We start from the raw sequence: 22,230 nt of genomic DNA, 5'->3' as shown, positions 1-22,230 counted from the left end.
GAAACATTGTATCTGTATTGGTTATATAAAATCAGTATCAGTCGATAACTACTCAAAACACATGTTTGACTCGTGGTTTGAATAGTTAGTAGTAAATTCATTAAAGGCGCTCTAAGTGAATCTGTGTGGCGTCACTTTTTGTTGATGTTTGAGCTGTTTTCAAACAAACGGAGTGTAGCTAACTCCTCCCCCTCCCTTACGTGCTTTCATGAACGTGCCCAACCCCCACCCCCAAATCCTTCTTGTCGTTTATTGGCTGGAACACTTTATGTTTTGTGGTGGTAGGTTTGACCACTGTGTTTTTATTGCAGTTTGTGGAGCCTGGGCTGTCTACAGAGGTCGCGTTTTTTACAGTTTGATCAGCGGTCAGGCAGCAAGCAGATAGTGAGGAGATGTTTGCTGTATGTAACAAAAAAATGTTTATGGTCTAAAACGCATGAATTCGCTTAGAGCATCTTTAAATATGAAAACACAGGCTACTTACAAGATGAGTCAGAAGCCAGATGGGAATTATGATAATATGCATTGTGTCTTTGTTAACTTGCTGTGGAAGTAAACTGTTGCCTACAATTCTTGCGTTCGTTGTAGTCCAAGAAAAAATATTTCAGTTGGAGACGATAACATTTGTCTTTGCAGATCGTTAACGTACTAACACACACTTAGGGTGTTTTCACATATACACTGTTTAGGTCGGCCCAAATGACGTGTCGCTCCGAGTACGGTGCGTTTGGGTCAGTGTGAACACAACAGCCGCACTCGGGTGCGCACTAAACGGCCGCTCCGAGACCGCTCTAAACAGGTGGTCTCGGAGCGGCTGTTGCCGAACTCTGGGGCGACCCACCTGTGGTGTGAACACTGCCGGACCTCGGGCCGAACCAAATACAGGAAGTTCTCCACATGTTTGAGCCACTGGGCTTCCGTTGTGATGTGAGCCGGGTGTTATATTGTGGGTTAACAACAAACAAGCCAATCCTGGTCCGTTGCAGAGAGATTCGCTGTCTCCTTTACGTTTGAGCTGATGATTTTATAAATGCATAGCTGTCCTCCACACACAAAGTGTGACATTACGGCCTTTTTAGCAAACGGCTCCGTGAGAAAGGCTTTAATAGAACAGCTACGCAATTTCGCGTTAAAGCAAAGAAACTTCGCAAAGACGTGCATTGTTTATCTCCACATCTTGATCCCTGTCAGGCTGGTTGTCGTGGAAACGTGGGGGTGGTCATGAGACGGTAAGAGCTGTCAGAGACCAATGACAGCACTGACCGTTGTCACATGGTGTACGGTGCGGCATTTCGAGTAAAGTAAAAAATATATATATGTGAACACGGACCGCACTAACTGAAAAATGATACAATGTATTTTGGTGCGCTCTGAGGCCGCACCACGGTGCGCACCAACATATGTGAAAACAACCTTACACACCAAAATAAATGTAAAATCATGAAAAGGAAAATAGGGGCTCTTTAAACTTTTGCAATGGTGGCCAAAATTAATAACACCACATAGATCTGAAAATATTTACCTTTTTTTGTGCCTTTAAAACATGATGTCATTTCATAATGATGGTTGCTCTGAGCACAACAAATATGAAATTGAGTCATACTATTTTTTCCACTTATTTTAATAATCGGTATGTCTACCTTTTGCAACAATCACAGCATTACATCTCTCTGGCATAGTGTCAATATATTTCCTTAGAACTTCATCAATAATGTAATCAAGGCTTTCCTTTGAATGTACCATACCAACACGCCCCAAATTAGCTTGATGGGGTTGAGGTCTGGACTTTGAGGTGACCAGAAAGGAAAATGACCAAACCCTTTTTATGATGACTCTATTCTATAGTAGAGCATAATGATGATTTCGTAGATACAGTGGTGGCCATCATAAGATGATTTAGGTCATTTGACTGCCCAGCCAAAGGTTTTCTACTGTCAAGGGTTCGTTCTAGGTCAGCCTCAGTAAACTCAGTGCTATATGTTTCTGCATGGCACATTTCCTTAGAATAGACAGCCAGTTAAGTGTCTTTGTATTTGAGCTGAAGAGGTTAACAACATTCTGTTTGTAATCTACTTTACAGCAGGACAAATTGATTTATGGGTGTTTTTCCCTTCAGGTTCCATTGAATGGAGCACCACAGTTTTCAGAAGGGCCAGTTAACGCTGATTTCTCAGGAGTCCTTCAGGTAAACAGGCAAATCACCTCTACAGTGCTCTGAGACATTTGCATTTCCTCTGTATTGCAGCACAGCTGTGACTTCCTGAACAACTGCTTCGCTGCAAGTCGAGTCTGTTTTGATGCTTTAATGGCTTATTATAGTTCTACACCATCCGTTTTATTCATACTTCTGTGTCGTTGTCCACGTCAACATTCAATTACACATGCAGACTGCTAGTAGGCAGTATCCATGCGTGTAGCCTGCATTAGCAGTGCAAGAGCCAAAATAGGCAACTTGGCCAGTAAATTCACAACAGAAGCAGCAGCTTTTGTTTATCACTCCTCGTACATAATACATTTCATTTTTTCAACCAGGGTGTCATATTTTTCCCTTGTCGCACTGTGAGGAAACACGGCGTTCCATAGATTTGACCTTTAAATCACATGCGCATGCTAGTGTTGGGCGATATGCCCCATTTTGAGATCATCCTATCATCAGCGTTTGAGATCGCAGATACACAATCATATTGGGGTGGGACTAGGCCTGGGGCGGTAACCGGATTACCGCCATACCGCGGTCACGTGACCCATGCCGCGGCTCTAAACTCCTCACCGTCATAACCGCGAAAAAAAAAAATCTTGAAACATTGGCCTGCACTTGTGGGGATGTTTTACACGCAGCTTGTTAACAACCGCAACTTGTTAACTGAATATTAAGTGATATGATTTTAATATTAAATTGTCATTGAGTAGAAATACAGGTGACGTTGTCTGTCACTCGTTTAAAGTAATACAAACATTTTATCTAATTTGAACGTGCAAACAGCCGCAACAGATCAACAACAGAATCAATCAGGTTTCATACATTATCAAATTTTCACGCAACATAAAGAGCACGCGATCAGTCCGAGGATTAATATCCAAAGAGATTAGATTGTCTCTTTTCTTCTAGCCTACAACAGTGGCCATTTCTAAAGCAGGACACATTTCAAAAAGTTTTGCTTTTGCGTCTTCTTTCTCTGTTTGTGGAAAAAGATAGATGTTTATGGTAAGGGTCGAAGAAAGAAGTGGTCTGTCCGAGCACGCGAGACAGACGCGGACTGCCCTGGCGCGCGCGCGACAGACGCGGACTGCCCGGGTGCGCGCGCGACAGACGCGGACTGCCCGGGTGCGCGCGCGACAGACGCGGACTGCCCGGGTGCGCGCGCGACAGACGCGGACTGCCTGGGTGCGCGCGAGACAAACGGACCGCGTCATCTTGCACGCCCACACGCGTCTCCATGCAGCTTCCCAGCTATACTCAAGCACGGACACATATGCAGTACAAGTGATTTCTCATACGAATGGTTATTTTACCAGATCGTCAGGGCAGCAATAATTTGCGTCATTTACAGGCTATTCACAATTAGGATAGAAAAGTGGCGAAATGTCTGTCGGCACGTGTGGACACGCACAATGCGTTAACATTTTTTTAACTGATAATATTAATTGTTCAAGTTGTTGAATGTTGAAATTAAAGAAATGTGGAAGGAAATAATATTTACTTTACATGTTCCTTAAGAAATTTGCACGTGTTTTGTATTGAAGATAAATAAATCATGCATGTTATTTAACTCGTTGTCTTGCCAATAAACCGCAAAACCGCGGGAATTTGTTGATTACCGACCGCGGTTAAAAAAAATACAAACCGGCCCAGTCCTAGGTGGGACAGTAGTTTACTCATTTATTTATTTATTTATTTGTTTATTTTTTACAAATTTATGACACATTTAAGTCACTTGATTGATGGACAAGGCCAACATTGTCATGACCGCAACCTTCTTAAAACTGATGCCATTAATCAGAGCACGGAAAAGCCCAGGCGCTGTAAAATTTCCTATGTGCCAGGGAGCAGGAACAAAACACCCGCTAGTTTTAACCCTCTGCGTGCCTTACAACCTCTCTAGTACAAGGAAATGTCAGAGCTGCACATATTACAAGCTTATGTGCGAGGAAGAGTCCAAATTATGCGCATTACAGAAGTAGTACATGCCATGCGCATTCAGGTCTGTGCAAAAGTCTAAGACGCGCGCATTAAGTCCAGGTACGTGCGAGAAGGAATCCGTGCGCGTTATAAGCAGCTCTCTCGCGCAAAGTGAAACCCACACACCCTCTCATGTGAGGAAAAACACGCAATGCGCATGTTAATGTGAAACTATGATGATAATAATAATGTCCATCGGCAACTATCGTCATGAAAGCCTGCTATTGGCGATATGGCTGACGATCGTCGATACACGATACTATCGTCTATCTGCACAACCCTAATCTGATATCTACATAGAAGGAATGTAGCTTCCAAGTCAAAAATTATCCAGAGATGGTTTTTTTTACATTTCCATGGTCTATTATTACTTTATATTATTACATCTATTATTACCTAAATTATTTTCTCTTTATTACTGATGATCCAAAGTCATTATTAAATAATAATGCAAAAATGACAATAACTGATGTATTTTTCCGCTATGAGTCCACTATGTTAGTGATTTTAATGTTACCTAGCTAACAGTCATTACTTTTAAAGTTTACAAATAAAGTTAAAATATTATATGTGGCTTGATTGTAAACAACTTCAAAAACATTGCAATAAATAATTGGTTTTGAAGAAAAATATTAGTTTTTTCAGTGCACACACATTTATATATACAAGTACAATTTTGCTATATTATTTGTGTCCCCCTTGTTTTATTGTTCCCCCAATGTTAAATTAAAGTTACGCCCATGTGTGCAATTGTGCATGAGTAAAGTTTATTGTCCATCAGCGCCACCTATCTTTCAGCCGTAAAATAGCTAAAGAATTATTTTGTCCATGATGTGAATGCACGGTTTACTGGTGATTCGCCTCACTTTATCGCATCACTGGCAGTGTGTAAAAGCCTTTAGTGTTTACCCTGTGTCTTCTAAAGTGTTGCTTCATTTATATCCCATATTGAAATATCCATTAATGCAATTTGAGTAAATTGTCCACAAGCATTTTACCTATAAAGCAGAGCGAAAAGGGTCTTTCTTCTAATTTTAGAGCTTTTTTTTGTCTCTCCTATTTTTAGACCCCGTTCACTTTCGGGGTGAACCAGAGGGCCCCGTATACCACAGGGGACCGGTGCCTGCTATGTCGTAGCGAACGCAAGGACATCGTCTCCCAGGACGTCGGAGGATCACAGAATGGAACGACCCAGTCGCCCAAATCTTCCAGCGCCCTTCAGCTGCCTCTTTATGTCTGCTCCGACTGCAAGAGAACCGTGGAGAAGGACGATCGCCAGCCACCCTTTGACCAGTCCCTGTTGGTACGTCCCTTCAAAATTTAAATGCTGCACCTTTTCTCAGGTAATATAAATATAATCGGACAAATAATGATTGTGGGATGCCATTTAAATCTGAATTGTTATTTTTTTACGTGTTATTTTTGGAATTTAATAGGTTTGTAGCTATTGTCATGCATTTCTCATACTTCTTCTACATATGAGATTTTTCATGGGTTATGTTTTAATCCCAGCTGTACCAATCACAAAATTATACAGATTCTGTATAGAGTTGTTCCGATTCCGATACCAGTATCGGAAATGCGGCCGATACCGCAAAAAATTCTGGCATCGGAATCGGCGAGTACTTGAATCCATGTTCCGATCCGATACCATTTTCTTACTAAACCTAGTTATGCCCGTTATAGCTAACGCTGCAAAGCGAAACTCATTTCTTCTTCGCTGCTCTGAATGCAAACACCAGGAAGTTACCTCATGCGTGACGCAACCCCTGTTTACTTAGAGCGGCAAAGAAATGAAAGCATGCAGCCGTATGTCCGCTGTTTGTTAGTATTTCAGACTAATAAAACAAAACATCGATATGTCTCAACGGAATCCGCTCCCGCAGATTTTGGCGGAGTACTCAACGGAGTTAATGCCCGTGATTGACAAGCACACATACCCCGCGCTTGAGCGCGTTTGTGAGTGACCAGTACTGTCATTGACAACAAGTACACATACATATCAATGCTGCTCACAAACGCGCGAGGCTAAGTACATAAACCCTGCGTGTGCTGTTTGCTGTGATTGTTTTTAATGATAAGAGCATGAACCGTTTGATATTTGAGATGAAATAAAACTTACCACTGAGTTTTACCGCAGATCTTACTTGTCTCTGTCGTCTATGTGACGCGACAGTCAGCACAGCACATCCATAATTTTAAATCCGTTTACAAGACGAATGCTCTTGTTATGTTTAATATAAAGTTTAGATTGCGTTGTAAAAATTATGAAATTATCTCCATACGTGCTTAATTCATAATAAGAACGTAGTAACACAAGCTTTTATTTTGCTATAATATATATTAACAATAATATATGTCATTTATATAGGCTACAAATTATAATTCTATCTTGACATGCACATTATCTGGTTCATGTTGGTCCAGTTTAATTCAGAGGACTCATTGGTTTGGTGTATTCATTTTAATTGTAAGCCTTTAAAAAGTAATTATTTTAGATGCAATTTTGTTATATTTAATAGCTTAAATTCTCTAATTTCTTCTAAAAACATTTAAAATCATCCCACAGAATTCCACAGATTTTTCAAATTATTCTAAAACTAAAATACCCTTTCAGTGTATAGTGTTAGACAGTAAATATTACTGTCAAATGTCTTTCAGATAATAAAAATACCCTAGTTCACTGTATGTATTTGTTCATGTTTTATACAGGAATAAGTCTGAAGCACACCATAAAACCGTTATATCCATTCATACAGGACTAGTAGTATGTATAGCTGTATATTTTACAGATATACACCCAGGTATCGGATCGGTACTCGGTATCGGCCGATACCCTGAGCCCAGGTATCGGAATCGGTATCGGGAAGAGAAAAATGGTATCGGAACATCTCTAATTCTGTAGCCTCTGCATCTGTGATGAAGAAAACTGTGATGCCACTGGCAACTTCTGTTATATTGGCTTAGAAATAGTTTAAGTTTTTCACACCACATGGATTGCAGATGCAGTGCGCTATTCTTGTTTTTCTATTCTTGAATTTTCACACCTTTTACTTGACAAACCTGTTGTTAAGTTGTGATGTAACGACTGCCTAAGAATAATATTGCCAGGTTTTGTAAACAGGTGTTTACAAAATTTTTCATCTACTGCTTTCTTGTAGTGATAAAGAGACAAGAAAGTTCCTGCAGCTCATAAGGTAGCTTAACAAACTATAAAGAAAAACAAAGTTTGACACCAGTCACTGTTTTGGAGTTAAAAAGTATTTTAAATCCTCATTGGTGCCTCACTAAAGAAAGAAGTGATTGTAAAAGATCCACAGGTTCTGCCATAACTACTGCTCACGTTCGGACCTATGAATGGTGGTTTTATCGTGTTAATAAGAGGATAACTCTAAGTTTATGTGGTGTGTTTAATTTGCTTTAAGACAAACCATGTGTAATTTCATCATTCAACACCAGCGATTTGATTTTTCCGTATACGTATGGATTTCCGTATTTTCGGACCTCAGTGGGATAAACAAATCACATAAATCACGATTTTTAGTTTTGGGATGGTGGGGAGGTATGCGCTGGTTGTTTGTAGATGCGCACTTCGCCGTCATCCAACATGTTTCCCAGACATTAGGATTGTTCGACTTTATGTGGCGCTGCAGGAACCGAGAGGCAGGTGACATCAAAGTACCACGAGAGTGATTCAAGAAAATCATGAAGAGGCTGCTTTCGAATCGCTTTCGCACTACTTTGATGTCATCTGCCTTTTCCTTTTCTTCATCATACACATGCTTGTTTGAGGATGCGCAGAGCGACTACATTCGGGACGTAAGGTCATCAGTTGTGTATAACTCAATGCGTTTACACCGTCACTGGCAATAGCGTCAAAGTGGCCGGAAGTCATTCATTTTCAATGAGAGCCGGCGGCGAGCAGTGGCGCGTCTAGGACGTTGTGAGCATCGAGGATAGTTGAAATCACGCGTGGATACTGCCAATTACACGTGGATACTGCCAATTAGCGGTCTGCGCGTGTGTTTGTGCATGTCTATGCGGATGACGACGCAAACGTATAAATGAAAACCGGTTTGGGACCTACGCACAACTATAACAAGCCCTTTAGTCGCATCCTGCCGGCCATATGAGACTCAAACCAGTGACTCTAGGCAACAACTGCCCCAACAAAAGTAGTTGATCAACTATAGTTCAAATAGATCAAACCAATTTACCCGTTTCAGTTGTGGTGTATGCGTTGATTTTCATTTAAGGAATTAACGATTACTGATATTATTCTGTTTCTCAGAATCAGGACTTTTTATTGCACATGCCGGTGGGTAATGGTAGTTTGTCCCAGGAGCCCATAGGGACCGGCGGGAGACTTGCTGTTGGAGCTCCTACACTACCTGCACCAGATCTCAGCACTCCACTTAGCGCAGACACAGTGTGCAGCTGTGAGGCCTGCTATGAGCGGAGGTGAGTTCGCATTCAGCCCCAATGAATGTATACATTTTTTTATCTTGTTTGTTTCTTGATCTGAAATGGTGCGATTGTGATTTAATTGGTCAGGGAGATCACGGCCGAGTCCGAGCGGGAGTCACAGCAGCTGCAGAATCACTGGTCTGAGGTTCGATACCTGGTCAGGTGCATTTACCGTCAGACGGGAACGTCACTGGCTGATGATCAGGATCAGCCTCTCGACCGGGACAAAGAGAGCATGAAGGAGCTTGTTGACAGGTATTGCAGAGAGACGCAGAGAGATATATATATATTATTTACTCCGCTAAGAATTAATAACAACAAAGTTCTTTAAACATAGTTTATTTATATAACAAGCAAAAAAACAACACATAGATGACCTAGGAATATTTCGACGAGGCATTTGTTCAAGAGATCAGTTTAGCAAGTAGTCAGAGCATTAAAAAAACGAAACCGGAAGTAAGGTTATAAGAGTATGAAAACCATAGCACTTTTAAATTGGTCAACCACTAGCTTAGGGAATGCCATGGGTTTTATGGAGCTAGTACCTATTTTCCAAAGACTAAAAAATAGAAGTGGAAGTTTATTAAAGAAAACTCTTAACATTTTAACAAGCAAATATTAATGTAGACATTACATGTTATAGGCTTTTAGAACTATTTAAGACTAAAGTTTAGTCTTTAAATTTATACTTTGTATAATGATTACATGAAGCCGGCAGGTTTCTTAAACAGTTAAACTAATTAGCTGTGCTTTGACTTTATTCAGGCTTTGCGAGAAGGATCCCTACCAGCTGTACCAGCGTCTGGAGCAGCAGGCGAGGGAATACGTGTTAGAAACGAAGGTGCGGTTACTTAAGCACCTGTCTGCCGGCTCCAAGGCGACCATGGCCGTGGCTCAGGGACCTCCGCAGGCCCACCAGTTCATCTCGCTGCTGCTAGAAGAGTACAACGCCCTCTGCCAGGCTGCCCGCACCATCAGCAGCTTCCTGCTCACCTTGGTGTGTCCATGGTCTCACTGGAAGCTTTTGTGCTATCCTGGGGTTCATTTGTAGCAGTGTTTACACAGTGTTTAACATTAGTGCATGTTTGCCAAGTTTCTTTATGGAAAGTCATTGCTCTCCGCAGCCAAGTCATACAAGACCAGACTCGATTGACTTGAATTAGAAAGCCTTTCTGTGTGTGTATTTATCTGATGTCAAGCTTATGAGATGGAAACCAAATCTTTGCTTGATCAACTGATTTCAGTTCTTTACTTATAACATTCACACCCCTCATCATCTTTAAGTGTCTGACTTTTGTTGTTGTTCCCTTGCAGGAGAATGAGCATTTGCAGAAGTTCCAAGTCACATGGGAGCTCCACAATAAGCACCTTTTTGAGAACCTGGTGTTCTCTGAACCCATCCTGCACAACAGTCTACCTGCCTTAGTGGCCCAGCTCAGGTATGATCTTTTTCAGCTCTTTATACAAATAGACACTTAAACCATATTAAATGCAGCATGTCAATAATTCGTTTTTTTTGTAATAGGCAGGGCACAACATCCCATGATTCATATAGTGAGGATATGTACCGTACTCTACTGGAGAGGTACCACCACCTGGACCAGGAGATGAGCACAGTGGCACTAGAATGGTTGGAGTGCGAGAAAAGGATTGATGACTATGTTGATGAGCAGGCATGTTTTCTTTAGAAAACCATTGAATAACTTGCCTTGTTTTTGTACATTTCCTACTCAGAGGCTTAATCTTGGGAAGTTTAAACCATTTGAATCAAACTTAACCAGCCGAAAACCAAGTACCGTATTTTCCGAACTATAAGCAGCATCATTCAAAAATGCGTCATTAAGACGAAAAAACAGATATAGGTCGCAGTGTACTATACGTCACGTTTATTTAGAAAATTATTTCACCAAATTCAAGCCAAGAACAGACATTTAATCTGGAAAGGTAAAGAGTTATTCAACTAAACAATATCAGACAGAACAGCAGGCTGAATAGATGTCTGTACGTTAAAGTAATATTATCAGTTATTTAAACGATAAATCATAGCATACAGAACTTACCTGGAAGGTTGAATAGTCTAAATTAACTGAACAAGCCAACAAGCGTGAAGTTAGCAGACTCGTCATTCCACATTACTGAATCCACTGAATTACATAAATACAGAAGCAGCATATAGCGGACTCTCGCGGGTAGACGGTAATGATGTCTCTCACCTCATAAATGTCAAAATTAATTCATTCTGACTTACAAGGCGCACCTGACTATAAAACGCAGCACCAGCCAAGTAATGAAAAAAAAAACGGCTTATAGTTCGAAAAATACAGTATCAGATTTGTATTAATGTGTTTAATATCGTTATGGATCCAATTTTTGACAGCTTGTTGTGACTATACAAATACGTGAAAATTTTTGGTATGACAAGCTTTTAAGTGAATTCGTTATGACAGGGGCTTTCAAATTGGGTCAGGACCCACTTGTGGGTCGCATAGTGGGTTGTGTAAAGTTGTTTGGCTGTTGCTGTGAATGACACAAAAACATTTTAATACAATATGCCTTAGGTAATTTTGATATGCAAATTAATCTTGCATTTAAGTCAAATAAAATAAAAACTATTTTTATTAGAGAAATAAGAGAATTTTAAACATGGTGGTGGGTCCCTGAATAGATTATAACCATTTAACTTTTTCCCTGCCAGCATTTTTTTTTCAGCCAGCGCCAGCATTTTTATGATTTTCACAAAAGTTGAGTGGGTCGCAAAATAAAAAGTATGAAAGCCCCTGCATTACACACAATGTGTGTAGTTTTGAAAACAAAATGGCACTAATTTTCAGTGTGCTGACAAAATAAGTGTTAATAATAATTTACTAAATTTGATCATAATCATCATCACATTCATTCATAAAAAATAAAAGGTAGTACATATTTCAGATAGAAACGTATATTATTGAAACGTCTCAATTAGTAGAATACAACAAGCAGTTCTCAATTATATTAGTATTTATAATAAATTCTCAGTGGTTTGCAATGTCATTGTAACATTTTATAAATGTGAACCACAGCAAGATGGGAACTGAGCTCTGTAGGCCTGTAATATAAACCTAGCCTTAGGGGGCATGCACACCAAAGCTTTGTTACGCGGCTGAAACGGCCGGCAGACAGCATTATTACAGTCGACTGCCAGCTTTCTTAAGTTGAGCGCTTTGGTTGCTGTAATACTTATGCTTTGTTTATCAGTTGTCGTATGATGCGCTGGTTGGTGGTTGTGATATTTGTCCCACCTCTTCACCACTGTGATTAGACATCCGTGTGAGAAACGACATTGACGAGCTGAGCTTTTCACTCCAAGTTGAATATTTTTCAACTCTCGGCGCTCAGCGCTGGGCGCAGATAAACCATCAAGTGCCAGCTTTTAGTGTTGAAAAAAGCCAGCTATTTTTAAATAATTGAATTATTTCCAATGGAAGCACAGCGTTTTTCAAAAAAGCCAACTTTTTTGAAAAACGCTGTGCTTCCATTGGAAATAATTCAAAACATATGCCGGCCGCCCATGTAAAAGCTTTGGTGTGCACGCCCCTTTATTGTAGATCTCTGGAGGTTGCATCTAATAGCTGTATTGCTTGTTTGCAGTTGCTATTTAAGGTTGAAGGTCAAAATCTCACAAATCAAAGGACAGAACCGCATAAATCTTTAATTAATAGAAATGTAAGTCACGGCGCATTTGTATTATTGTATCATTTATATCCATGGTTTGGTCATGTAGGCATTTGCTGAATGAAACTTAATTTATTTCTTTGCTTTTCCAGATGTCTTTAAAAACTAAGCAGCGAATGCTAAAAGAAGACGCAGAGATCTTCAAACAGAAAAGATTTTTTGAAGAGCCGGTAATATTTCCACCAAAATTTGACTGATTCACCCTGTGGTCTTAACAGTTACAGTAGTTAAAGCAACACCAAAGACTTTTTTTTACCTTAAAATAACGTTTCCAAAAAAGTTTCAGTCGTACATCCACTCGAAACAGGGTGAACGGCACTTTCACATTCGCTTTGCAGCCCTCTATTGGCCAAAACTGCACTAAAGAAGTTTCCAACCATTGGGTCGCGGTCTTGTAGTTCAAGTGAAAACTACAAAAACTTGCTTTACGGCAGAACTACAATCCAATCAGAGCCAGCAATGCTGCAGTATTTACGACAGTGGTAATAAACAATTCCGCTTCTAACCTGTAGGGGGAGCAAAGAGCAAAAACTCTTTAGTGTTGCTTTAATTGCCTTCCAATATACATTCAACAATTATTTATTAAACTATTTATTAAACAGTTAATTTATTAAACTATTAAAAATAATATTTAATGCTTTTCTTATCCACAAGAAGAATTTTGTGGCCCATTTTATCTCCAAACTTTTAAACAACAGTTTATTTTTGAAAACACAAAAGGAAAATGTCCAGATAATAATAATACTAATAATAAATTTCTGATCCATTAAACACCACAATGAATGTTTAATACTACAATTGCAGTTCTTATCGAGCAGTAAAACGTCTCTGGGTGGCGACAGTAAATTCACAAATACAGTGAAACAGATGTTGTCCTCCAGGCTGAGCATCCCAGACTGTCCCAACTGCAACTATCGACGGAGGTACATTTCTGAATATTGTTTTGTTCACTGACGGTTCAAACATGAAATTTAAAAAGTGATTCATTCAGAATATCATAAACTACTGTATATTTGCCTGTATAGTTGTAATTGATGTATTTTTGACCTTCCAGGTGTACCTGTGACGATTGCAGCCTATCTCACATCCTCACCTGTGGCATCATGGATTCTCCCATGTCAGAGGACCTGCACTTAAAGCTGCCTCTGCAAGCAGAGCCTGTCCGGGACTACTTGTCAGAAGTCCACCCCCCCAGCATGTCATCGGGCAGCTCGGGGTCTGGCTCAGCCCCAGGCTCCCCCATCACCATTCAGCAGCACCCACGCCTTATCCTGCCACAGGATGGCGCCACCACATTTGAGTTAGAAACATTTTTAATATGAAGTTAGCCCTTGTGTTGAGACAGTTCCCATCTGCACAGTATGTACCAAAGTTTGCTTGTGTATTATATATAAAATCTGGCCAAAATAAATAATTTTAATGTTGTCTGGGATTACTGATATTTTCTAGTTGGTGTTATAGGAGGAGTGCATTCATATTTTCACACATTTATCAAACTTGAGAAATGACACGTTTCCAGGGAGAAAAAAACTATTTAATTAATACAGTTTAGTAAATGGTTTGATTTGAAATGTGCATGTCACCTACTAGGTCTAGGGTCAGATCTTTTTATATATTTTTTTTTATGTTCCTGTCTGACGCCCTATTACGAGAAACGTTTTATAAGCTGTCAGGGTTTTTCACATGGACTATGTTGCAACATAAGATTAGGACGTTATTATTGCATGTAGTAATAAAGTACTTGCGTAATAGTAATATGGCACTTGCCGGTATTGCAGTACACTAGCAAGACTCCATTATGGGTCAAAATAGTCAAGTACCAATTATTATTGTAGTCATTTCTGTTATGATTTTAATGACTACATCCTGTACTTTCCTGCTGAGCTCATTCAGTTTCTGTTTTTCAATAACGCTGTGTCAATAACCAGGAATGGCTGAGTCATTAGTTTTCGTTTGCTTTCTTCTGCCCTTTAATAGTGACGATGAAGTGCCTCCGTTGTCTGCCATCTATCCTTTGAGTGGGTACGAGGACCCTGCGTTGGTGGCAAGCATTAATGGCATTCACAGACAACTTGGTGGAGGGGACGAAAGCATTACCCTCAAAGATAAAGTAGGTGGCAACACATAAAGTCACATGTTGCTGCTGATCATTCGACTATTTTGTTGCTGCTTAGAGTGTACAATGAACTGAACATGTAAACAAATGTAAATATGAAACTTGACCTCCTTTGCTCTTGTTCTCCCAGTCGCCACGTGGTAGCAGCAGCAGTAGCAGTTCTTCAGAAGGTGATGAGGAGGAGGGGGAAAGCGGTGGGGAACCCTCAGGCCAGAATGAGGCACTTTCTAGAGGAAAGAGTGACTGTCCTCCTCCATCATATCCTCATACACAGGTAAAGGGGATTACTATGATTTAATGCTGCGTTTTAAAGTCGTAGGTCAGAGTATTTCAGAATTACACGACAGGGTGCCATGACTCACTCAACATGTCAAAGAAGCAACATTATAACTAGTTAGCTGGCTGAAAAATTAAACACTATGAACATGTAGGCATTTGATGATTTACCAACAATTCTTAAAATCTTTCATATCAGATCAGGGCTACAAGATATATTGAAATATAGTAAATACTGCAATGTGCATACTGTGATGGTTTGCAATAACTTAATGATGTTAATACTTTCAAAAGTTTTGTAAAGTCAAAGTTTATTTTCTCAAAAATCATATTACTATATTATATAATTTACATTTTTTAAAATATGTTTTAATATCATTTAAATGCATTTTTCAACTTAAAGTAGTATATCGGACATCTTTAGCACGTTATCGCACATCGCATATCCCACCAATACCGTGCAGCCCTAGTAAAAAAATAGAGTTAGCTGGAATACGTCATAAGAACATTAAGCACAGCAGTTTAAGTACTGTATATCGTACACGATAGATAATTATGTGCTATTATTATAATTGATTATTTTGTATTAGTTACATTCCAATCGCTTAAAAGTCAGCTATTAAGACTTCTATGCTTTATTACTTTAGATTTGCCTTCAACTACTTAAATTCACTGATAGAAACACATGAATATTTTCATTACTTCAAAAAAACCTGTAATACTCATTTCAGCCTATGGAGGCCGCCATTATGTTTTGCATTTTGAAATTGATGACATGTAATGGTTGTTGTGTAATATTATTGAAGTTCTACTATAGTAAATACTATGGTACCTTCTATAGATTTTTTTTTCCACTCACACTCTTAGCTCTCACCTGGCGTGTATTTCTTTCATTAGTATGTTTTTGTCTTACTCTGCATTTATGTTACACTCTGAAGACAGGAGCTATGTCCGAAACCGCTTCCTATCCACTATATAGTGCACTATATCGAGTGTCGGACATTTTGTAGTGGTGTCCGAAACCTGAGTGAACATCTTCATTCCCTACATTCATTCACTACGTTTTACCCACAATGCACTCTGATTTTGAGGGTACATTCGATGTACACTCGCTCACTCGGATCAGCTAAAGGATACTGACAGTAAACACCAAAATTTTCATTATACACATTTTTTTTTATTCTTGTTGTCAGTTATTTTCTACTTTTAAAAAATAAACAGATAAAAATAATTGCGATATATTTTATTTAATATGTACTACAATTTTTTTATTAACCAATAAATAAACAACAGTAAATATGAAAAGCAGTTGTTTTGTTCTCTTTATTATCAACTAATACAATGAACATGACAAATGCGACAAACAATAAGAAAGAAGACTTTACCATTTCACAGTACAATCAATAAAGACATACAGGTGTAAGGGTTTATGACGAATCTCTGCGACAGCTCTCATACGCATGGTATTTACGTCAGTGTCCGAAATTACTCATTTTCGTTCACTTCATGGACTCAATTGTCATTTACTATATAGGGATTAGTGAACAATGGAGCGGTTTTAGATGCAGCTCTGATGTTGTGTTTTTAATCAAATGTGGACAAAACACTGCTACCTGCTGTCTGTGTGCATTTATAACTTTCATTTTCTCTTTCACATAATTTTATGATTTACTGATTGAAGACTTGTTTATCTTGTTTACCTCACTGTAGCTTTAATAGAATGTGTTTTATTGCAACCATTTGACATTGTGTAGTGATGAAAAACAAAATGGCAGCCTCCGATTAAATAAGTTTATTAAAACTGTGACATTTGTACTGTTTTTATTTTCACATTTATATTGCCAAACCGGGTTTTTTTTTCACATTTTATGTTTTAGGTATTACAGAAAATAATCTCTTACAAAATATCAATATGTTTCCTTTATTAGATGGAGCAGGTACATCAATGCGAGTGTCACATGTGTAACCAGGGCACTGGAGATGGTAGCCCGTCTGGCTTAGGCTCCACCTGTCTCCCAACCAGCAGGCTGCACACCGGGGGTCACCAGTTTTTTTCAGACAAGACGGCAGCCCACCCTGCCTTTCACCTCTACCCCCACATCCATGGTCATCTCCCTTTACACAACCTCTCCCACCTGCCCAGACCGCTGCTGCCCACCCTGTACTCCACCCCTCCGCTCACACACAGCAAGGTTAGACACACACATGGGCAAAAAACAGCCCTTCGTGTCATAAATGAGTATAAGGTGCTTGGTAACAGTTGTTTTAGTTTTCAGCCACAAGGGGGATTTTGTATCAAAATCTTACTAGGGGGCAGGTGCACTAATTTCACTTTCAACCGGGCACGTCCCTTTTCACACCACTGATAGAGCCAATTCCCCCACACTGATACCTTATCTCAAGCAGTCTATTTTAGGTAGCCTTACCTCTACTAAAATAATTTTAAATGGACTTGAATTTAATGATCTCCCCTTCTCCACTTCTGTAGATGCTTCCTTCCACCCCCACGTCAAGTCACACAGGTGGGAAGCAGCAAATGTTTAACCCCACCTTACCAGAGCATGTCTACCAGAGCTGCTTCAGCACGACGGGGGACTGGGACGGCTCTCTGCCGTGTCCCCCGCTCAAGCTGGAGAACCTATGGGACACGCACATGATGAAGAACTGGAACCCTTCTGTGCTGCTGCAGGAGCCGTTACCTGGTCAGTTACACATAAACATCATAAAACCACATTTGTAGTAAACTACTTCTGTTGGCCCAGTTCAGATTCTAACTTTTCAATGGATTGTCAACTATTAAGAGTAGGAGATGTCCTTGAAGTAATTAATTTAACTTCTTCCCAAAGGTGACATGCTGGGCCCTCCCCTTCCCGACGTTCCCCTTCTCTCCCCCAGTTTAGACCCCACTCTCAACCCCCACCCTGTCCCAGAGGGCAAAGAGAAGAAAAACAGCGCAAAGAAGAAGTGTCTCTTCAACTACCAAGATGCCTTCATGGAGGCCAGTGAAGCGGTCATGGACACCTCCTCTGCGGCCTCCTCTGTGTCCAGTACCACCACCACTGTCCAGTCAAGTATGGTCACATTTACATTTTAAATAAATTTTTAAATCAATTAAAAACCTTTAACCTAAAATTATTTTCTCTTTTGCATCTATTTAATCAACAAAGCAGCTTTGATGCACTGTTACATTTGCACATGAAAGCCTAATGCTGCGTTCACACCAGCCACGGTAGAAGCGCGAGTGATTTCAATGTTAAGTCAATTTGAAGACACGTTGACGCGCGTCTGGAGGTCTCGCAGCGCGAATGAAGCGTTTAGTGCGGCAGATGCGATTCCGTCTCATTCGCGCGTCTAGTTCGCGCAAAATGCAGCGAAATTGAGCGTTGCCGCATGAAACGCACGAGTTGAAAAATTTGAACTTGGGCGGAAAACGCGCCGTGTTAACCAATCAGGAGCTTGCTCTAGTAGTGACGTGATTACAGGAAGCGAGCGGAGTCGCAGGAGCCCTCCCATGACGGGAATTTCCGCGTGAATGCCTCGATGACTAGAATTTAATGCGTGGCTTTTACGCGCGAATGAAGCGAGTAAACTCAAAATGTTCAAGCGGCTTACTAGACATGAATTTGACGCCTCAAACGCGGCTGGTGTTAACCCACAGTAAAGCATAATTCTTCGTATTTTCTCTGATTTTACATTTTCTTTTTTCTTTAGATGATGTTTTCCATAATTTAGGTAAAGAGGACCATAGACATACCACACCTATCGCTCCTAGGAATAGCCCTACCGGTCTGGCATCTCTCCCACCTCTCAGTGGAACCTCGCATCCCTCGTTCCCCAGCACACATCTGCCCAGTATAGGAACCCAGTCCTTCCCAAAGTCTGCATCGCAGACTCCAAGCTTTATGGAGTGCTTGTCATCTGGTGAACAGCAAACCACCCCTGTGGAGGGTCTAGGCAGTGGTCCAAATAGTGTGTGCAGGTCAGTGTACCATATCCACATGTCCAGACCATCTTATCAAAGCATGAGTTTAAAGATCTGAATACAGGATTCTGCTAGTTTATGCTGGTGTTAGTTGACAATAGCCAACTTTTTAAAATAAACTTTAATTTTAGTATTCCTATTGAATGTGAATGTACATGTGCATGTTAAGTTAACATAAAGTATCTGCATTTAGAAAAAGTGGTTATGCATCAGTAAATACTGGTTTTATTTTTGTTCGTTTGTTTTTTGCTTGTTAAAGGAACTCAGTGACTTTTTGGGAGCTTATTCACCGTATTTCCCAGAGTTAGATAAGTCCATACATAGCTTTTTCATCTCCGTGCGTCCCATAACTATTTCTGACGCGAAGCACTGCTACTTGGGCGGAGTGATTTGCTTCGCCTTCTGAGAATATAGTTCCCAGTATTAGGGGTGGCACGGTTCCTGAAAAAAATCCGAACCGTTCGGTTCGCTTGTCTCGGTTCGGAGCGCGTCTGTGTCGCACGGTTCAACAGTTCATGGCATGTGCAATGTAGCCTCATGCCCTGTATGTGACCTCAGATAGCGTGTTTCCCTTTCGCGCCATAGAAGAGGTGACTGGTTTGGAGTATACTGCAGGTTATGTTACGTGTAGAAATGGCAAGTGGGAAAGAAAAGAAAGTCTGCCCGCAGTTGGAGGATGCACCAGCGTCGTATAAGTTTGGTGTGTGGAAACATTTTTTTATTTCATGTTACCTATGATTACAGCGGAAATAAAACAATAGATAGAACTGCAGTGTATGGGTTGAATGTGTTCGAACAGCCACAGGAGATCGCCTTCTCTCCGACCATTTATCTAATCTGAAGCACTGAACACAATGTTTTACGTCTTTTCGTATTCAGCGCTATTTTTAGCCTTTCATTGATAAAACGAAAGCGGCTGATTTCCGCGTAGTTTCGTTTTGCTAGTGTGTGAAAGTTGCACGATCTTATTTCAGAAATTGCCCCTCAAAGTAATCAGGACAGAAGTAGTCAAAAGTGGATAAAAGAGACGGATTTAAATATTACAGGTGTAAACGTTATGTTTCTCTCTCGTCCACATATACTCTCTGCAGTATTTAAGCAGCCTCTCAGTGATAAATCTTAGAGCTACACTGAAGTTGGCATTTTGATAAATGCAAGTTATCTTTGTGTGCTAAAAATGCACACAAAGTTCATGTAGATAGCAATGCACATTCTCTTTTTTGCCAAATAAATGAAAAGCATGTTGAAATCATCAATGTCTTCCCTCTTGCTATATCAAAATCTTATCTGGCTTTCCTCAGGAATGGTCCCAATAATGTGCTTAAAGTCAAATTCAGTTTGTGCATGATTACATGATATAACTTTTTTTTAATACTGTATCCTAAATTATGGATAATTAATACATTAATAAGATAATACATTTCTGGAGTGTTAAAATTAAAAGAAAAAATAACAACCAGAACCGTACTGAACCGAGAACCGTGACCATAGAACCGTGATACGAACCGAACCGAGGGTTTTGTGAACCGTGCCACCCCTACCCAGTATGTATACGGTTAAAAGATGGATGTGTTTTATTAGGGCCCGAGCACCAAGGTGCGAGGACCCTATTGTTCTTCAAGGAGTTATTATTATTATATGACCTTGTTATTTGTACACACTGTGACTATACAAATCATCATATATAAATAGGAAAATGTTGGCGTTATTTTGTCACTTATTGGGTGCAGTATGCTAGCTGGAGCCTTTTACTTCCAGTCTTTGTGCTAAGCTAGGCTGGTGGTGGGTGCAGAGTTACGGGACGCACGGAGATGAAAAGGGAATGTATGGACTTAATTAACTCTGGGGGATATGGTGAATAAGCTAAAGTCCCAAAAAGTTGGCATGTTCCTTTAATGTAGCCTATTTTTTGTTTACATTTCAATGTGACTTCGATTAATTCGAACTCTTTGAGGTTGGATGTGGAAAATGTCAACTCTCGTATTACCACTACCACATTTCTCTGAAACACTGCATAAAAACTTAGTCAATATGTTTTTTATAGTGATCCTGATTGTGAGGGTCATCGCTGTGAAGGAAATGGTGGCTGTGAGCACCAACATTATGAAGGAGAGGAGAGCCAAGATGACGATAGCAGCTCGGAACACAGCTCCTCCACATCAACCTCCACAAATCAGAAAGAAGGGAAGTACTGTGACTGCTGCTACTGTGAATTCTTCGGTCACGGAGGGGTACGGAAACTTTCTTACTTCAAACTGGAAAATGAAAATTGTTACTAAAGAGGCATGGAGGGTGTACATAGTATAGTTGTGTATTAGATGAACAGTATATCATTTAAAGGGCACCTATTATGCCCTTTTTTACAAGATGTAATACAAATTTTAGGTTTGCCCAGAATGTGTCTGTGAAGTTTCAGCTCAAAATTCCCCACAGATCAGTTTTTATAGCATTACCAAAATGACCCCAACTGGGTGGGAGCAAAAACATGCTATATTTTCATGTGTGTACCTTTTAAATTCAAGTGAGAAGTGAGCGTTTTCAGTTAAAATAGAGCTCATTCCTGTGAATAGAGTCTGAGATAACAGTGAGTTTTATGTTGTCTGCCATATCTCAACAGTAAGACACTAACGGCGCATTCACACGGGGCGTAAGCGTTAACGCTAAATGGAAGGCTTGTCTGAAGCGTGGCCAACAGCCAATCACAGTGGCCGCTACACATACGTTCTTCCATAAACGTAATTGGCTGGCTCTACCTAGGTTATTTGCATAAGGCGATCTGATTGGCTGACGCACGGGTTGCCGCTTGAAAAGTTGAGAAATGTTCAACTTCTGCCGCGAGCAACGGCACTGACGCGGCGCCGACGGATCAACAATTCAGTTCGGCAACGCGTGACGTCACCCATTAAAAGTGAATGGGAAGCGTTAACGCTGACGCCCCGTGTGAATGCGCCGTAAGGCGGAAACTATTGGCGCTTTGCCGTTCCATAGTACCCCACGGTTTGGGTCACCTTACATTTGTGAGCTACGTACTGGGTGAAGTACGTAGTACCCAATACTTTTTTTAGTACCACCTCGGTCGGGGTTCCAAGTGACCCGAGCTGATACCAAAACGTGACGCGAATAAACTTTAGATCACTGATTGGTCTGAGAAAATCGTCACTTCCAGCGTCATCGCTATAATGTAAAAGATAACTTTACCTTCATGCTAGCTTGCGCTGTCTCGAGCAAGCATGGTGTCATCTGTGCTCTGCTTTAAGTTCCCAAACTCCCTTTTAGGGATTAAAAACATCACAGATTGAGAATCAGGAGGACCATACACATTTTTTTCCAGACTTGCAGTTTGTGGCACCATATTTGTGACGCGCACTATCGCATATATGCTTAAATGCAACTTAAATAAGGCTCAGCGGAGCGCATTGACTGACGCCACAGGTGTTTGTACAGAAACTGTCATGTGAGTCAGAGGAAGTGATAAACGTGATATGCAAACATCTATTT

The 22,230-nt window shown here is 40.3% G+C and overlaps 1 protein-coding gene across 3 annotated transcripts in view; it reads left to right on the top strand.

Annotated features, from left to right (window-relative positions):
- The window catches only part of fam193a (family with sequence similarity 193 member A), a 33,138-nt gene that overhangs the window by 7,377 nt on the left and 3,531 nt on the right, over window positions 1-22,230 (top strand). The window contains exons 2-19 of one of the 3 annotated variants that reach the window (XM_073862881.1): window positions 2,117-2,185; window positions 5,247-5,483; window positions 8,472-8,641; window positions 8,735-8,902; window positions 9,413-9,644; window positions 9,962-10,086; window positions 10,173-10,320; window positions 12,275-12,349; window positions 12,451-12,528; window positions 13,163-13,281; window positions 13,413-13,658; window positions 14,339-14,468; window positions 14,605-14,748; window positions 16,679-16,942; window positions 17,239-17,452; window positions 17,597-17,821; window positions 18,462-18,729; window positions 20,777-20,963. In XM_073862881.1, the coding sequence (XP_073718982.1) occupies window positions 2,117-2,185; window positions 5,247-5,483; window positions 8,472-8,641; window positions 8,735-8,902; window positions 9,413-9,644; window positions 9,962-10,086; window positions 10,173-10,320; window positions 12,275-12,349; window positions 12,451-12,528; window positions 13,163-13,281; window positions 13,413-13,658; window positions 14,339-14,468; window positions 14,605-14,748; window positions 16,679-16,942; window positions 17,239-17,452; window positions 17,597-17,821; window positions 18,462-18,729; window positions 20,777-20,963 (3,099 nt within the window). The remainder of the gene's footprint in view (window positions 1-2,116; window positions 2,186-5,246; window positions 5,484-8,471; window positions 8,642-8,734; window positions 8,903-9,412; window positions 9,645-9,961; window positions 10,087-10,172; window positions 10,321-12,274; window positions 12,350-12,450; window positions 12,529-13,162; window positions 13,282-13,412; window positions 13,659-14,338; window positions 14,469-14,604; window positions 14,749-16,678; window positions 16,943-17,238; window positions 17,453-17,596; window positions 17,822-18,461; window positions 18,730-20,776; window positions 20,964-22,230) is intronic. The other 2 variants (XM_073862886.1, XM_073862894.1) reach the window with 2 other exon arrangements.

The sequence above is a fragment of the Misgurnus anguillicaudatus genome, chromosome 3 (assembly GCF_027580225.2).
Source record: "Misgurnus anguillicaudatus chromosome 3, ASM2758022v2, whole genome shotgun sequence".
Lineage (NCBI taxonomy): Eukaryota > Metazoa > Chordata > Actinopteri > Cypriniformes > Cobitidae > Misgurnus > Misgurnus anguillicaudatus.
This window is presented reverse-complemented; position numbering and strand designations above follow the sequence as displayed.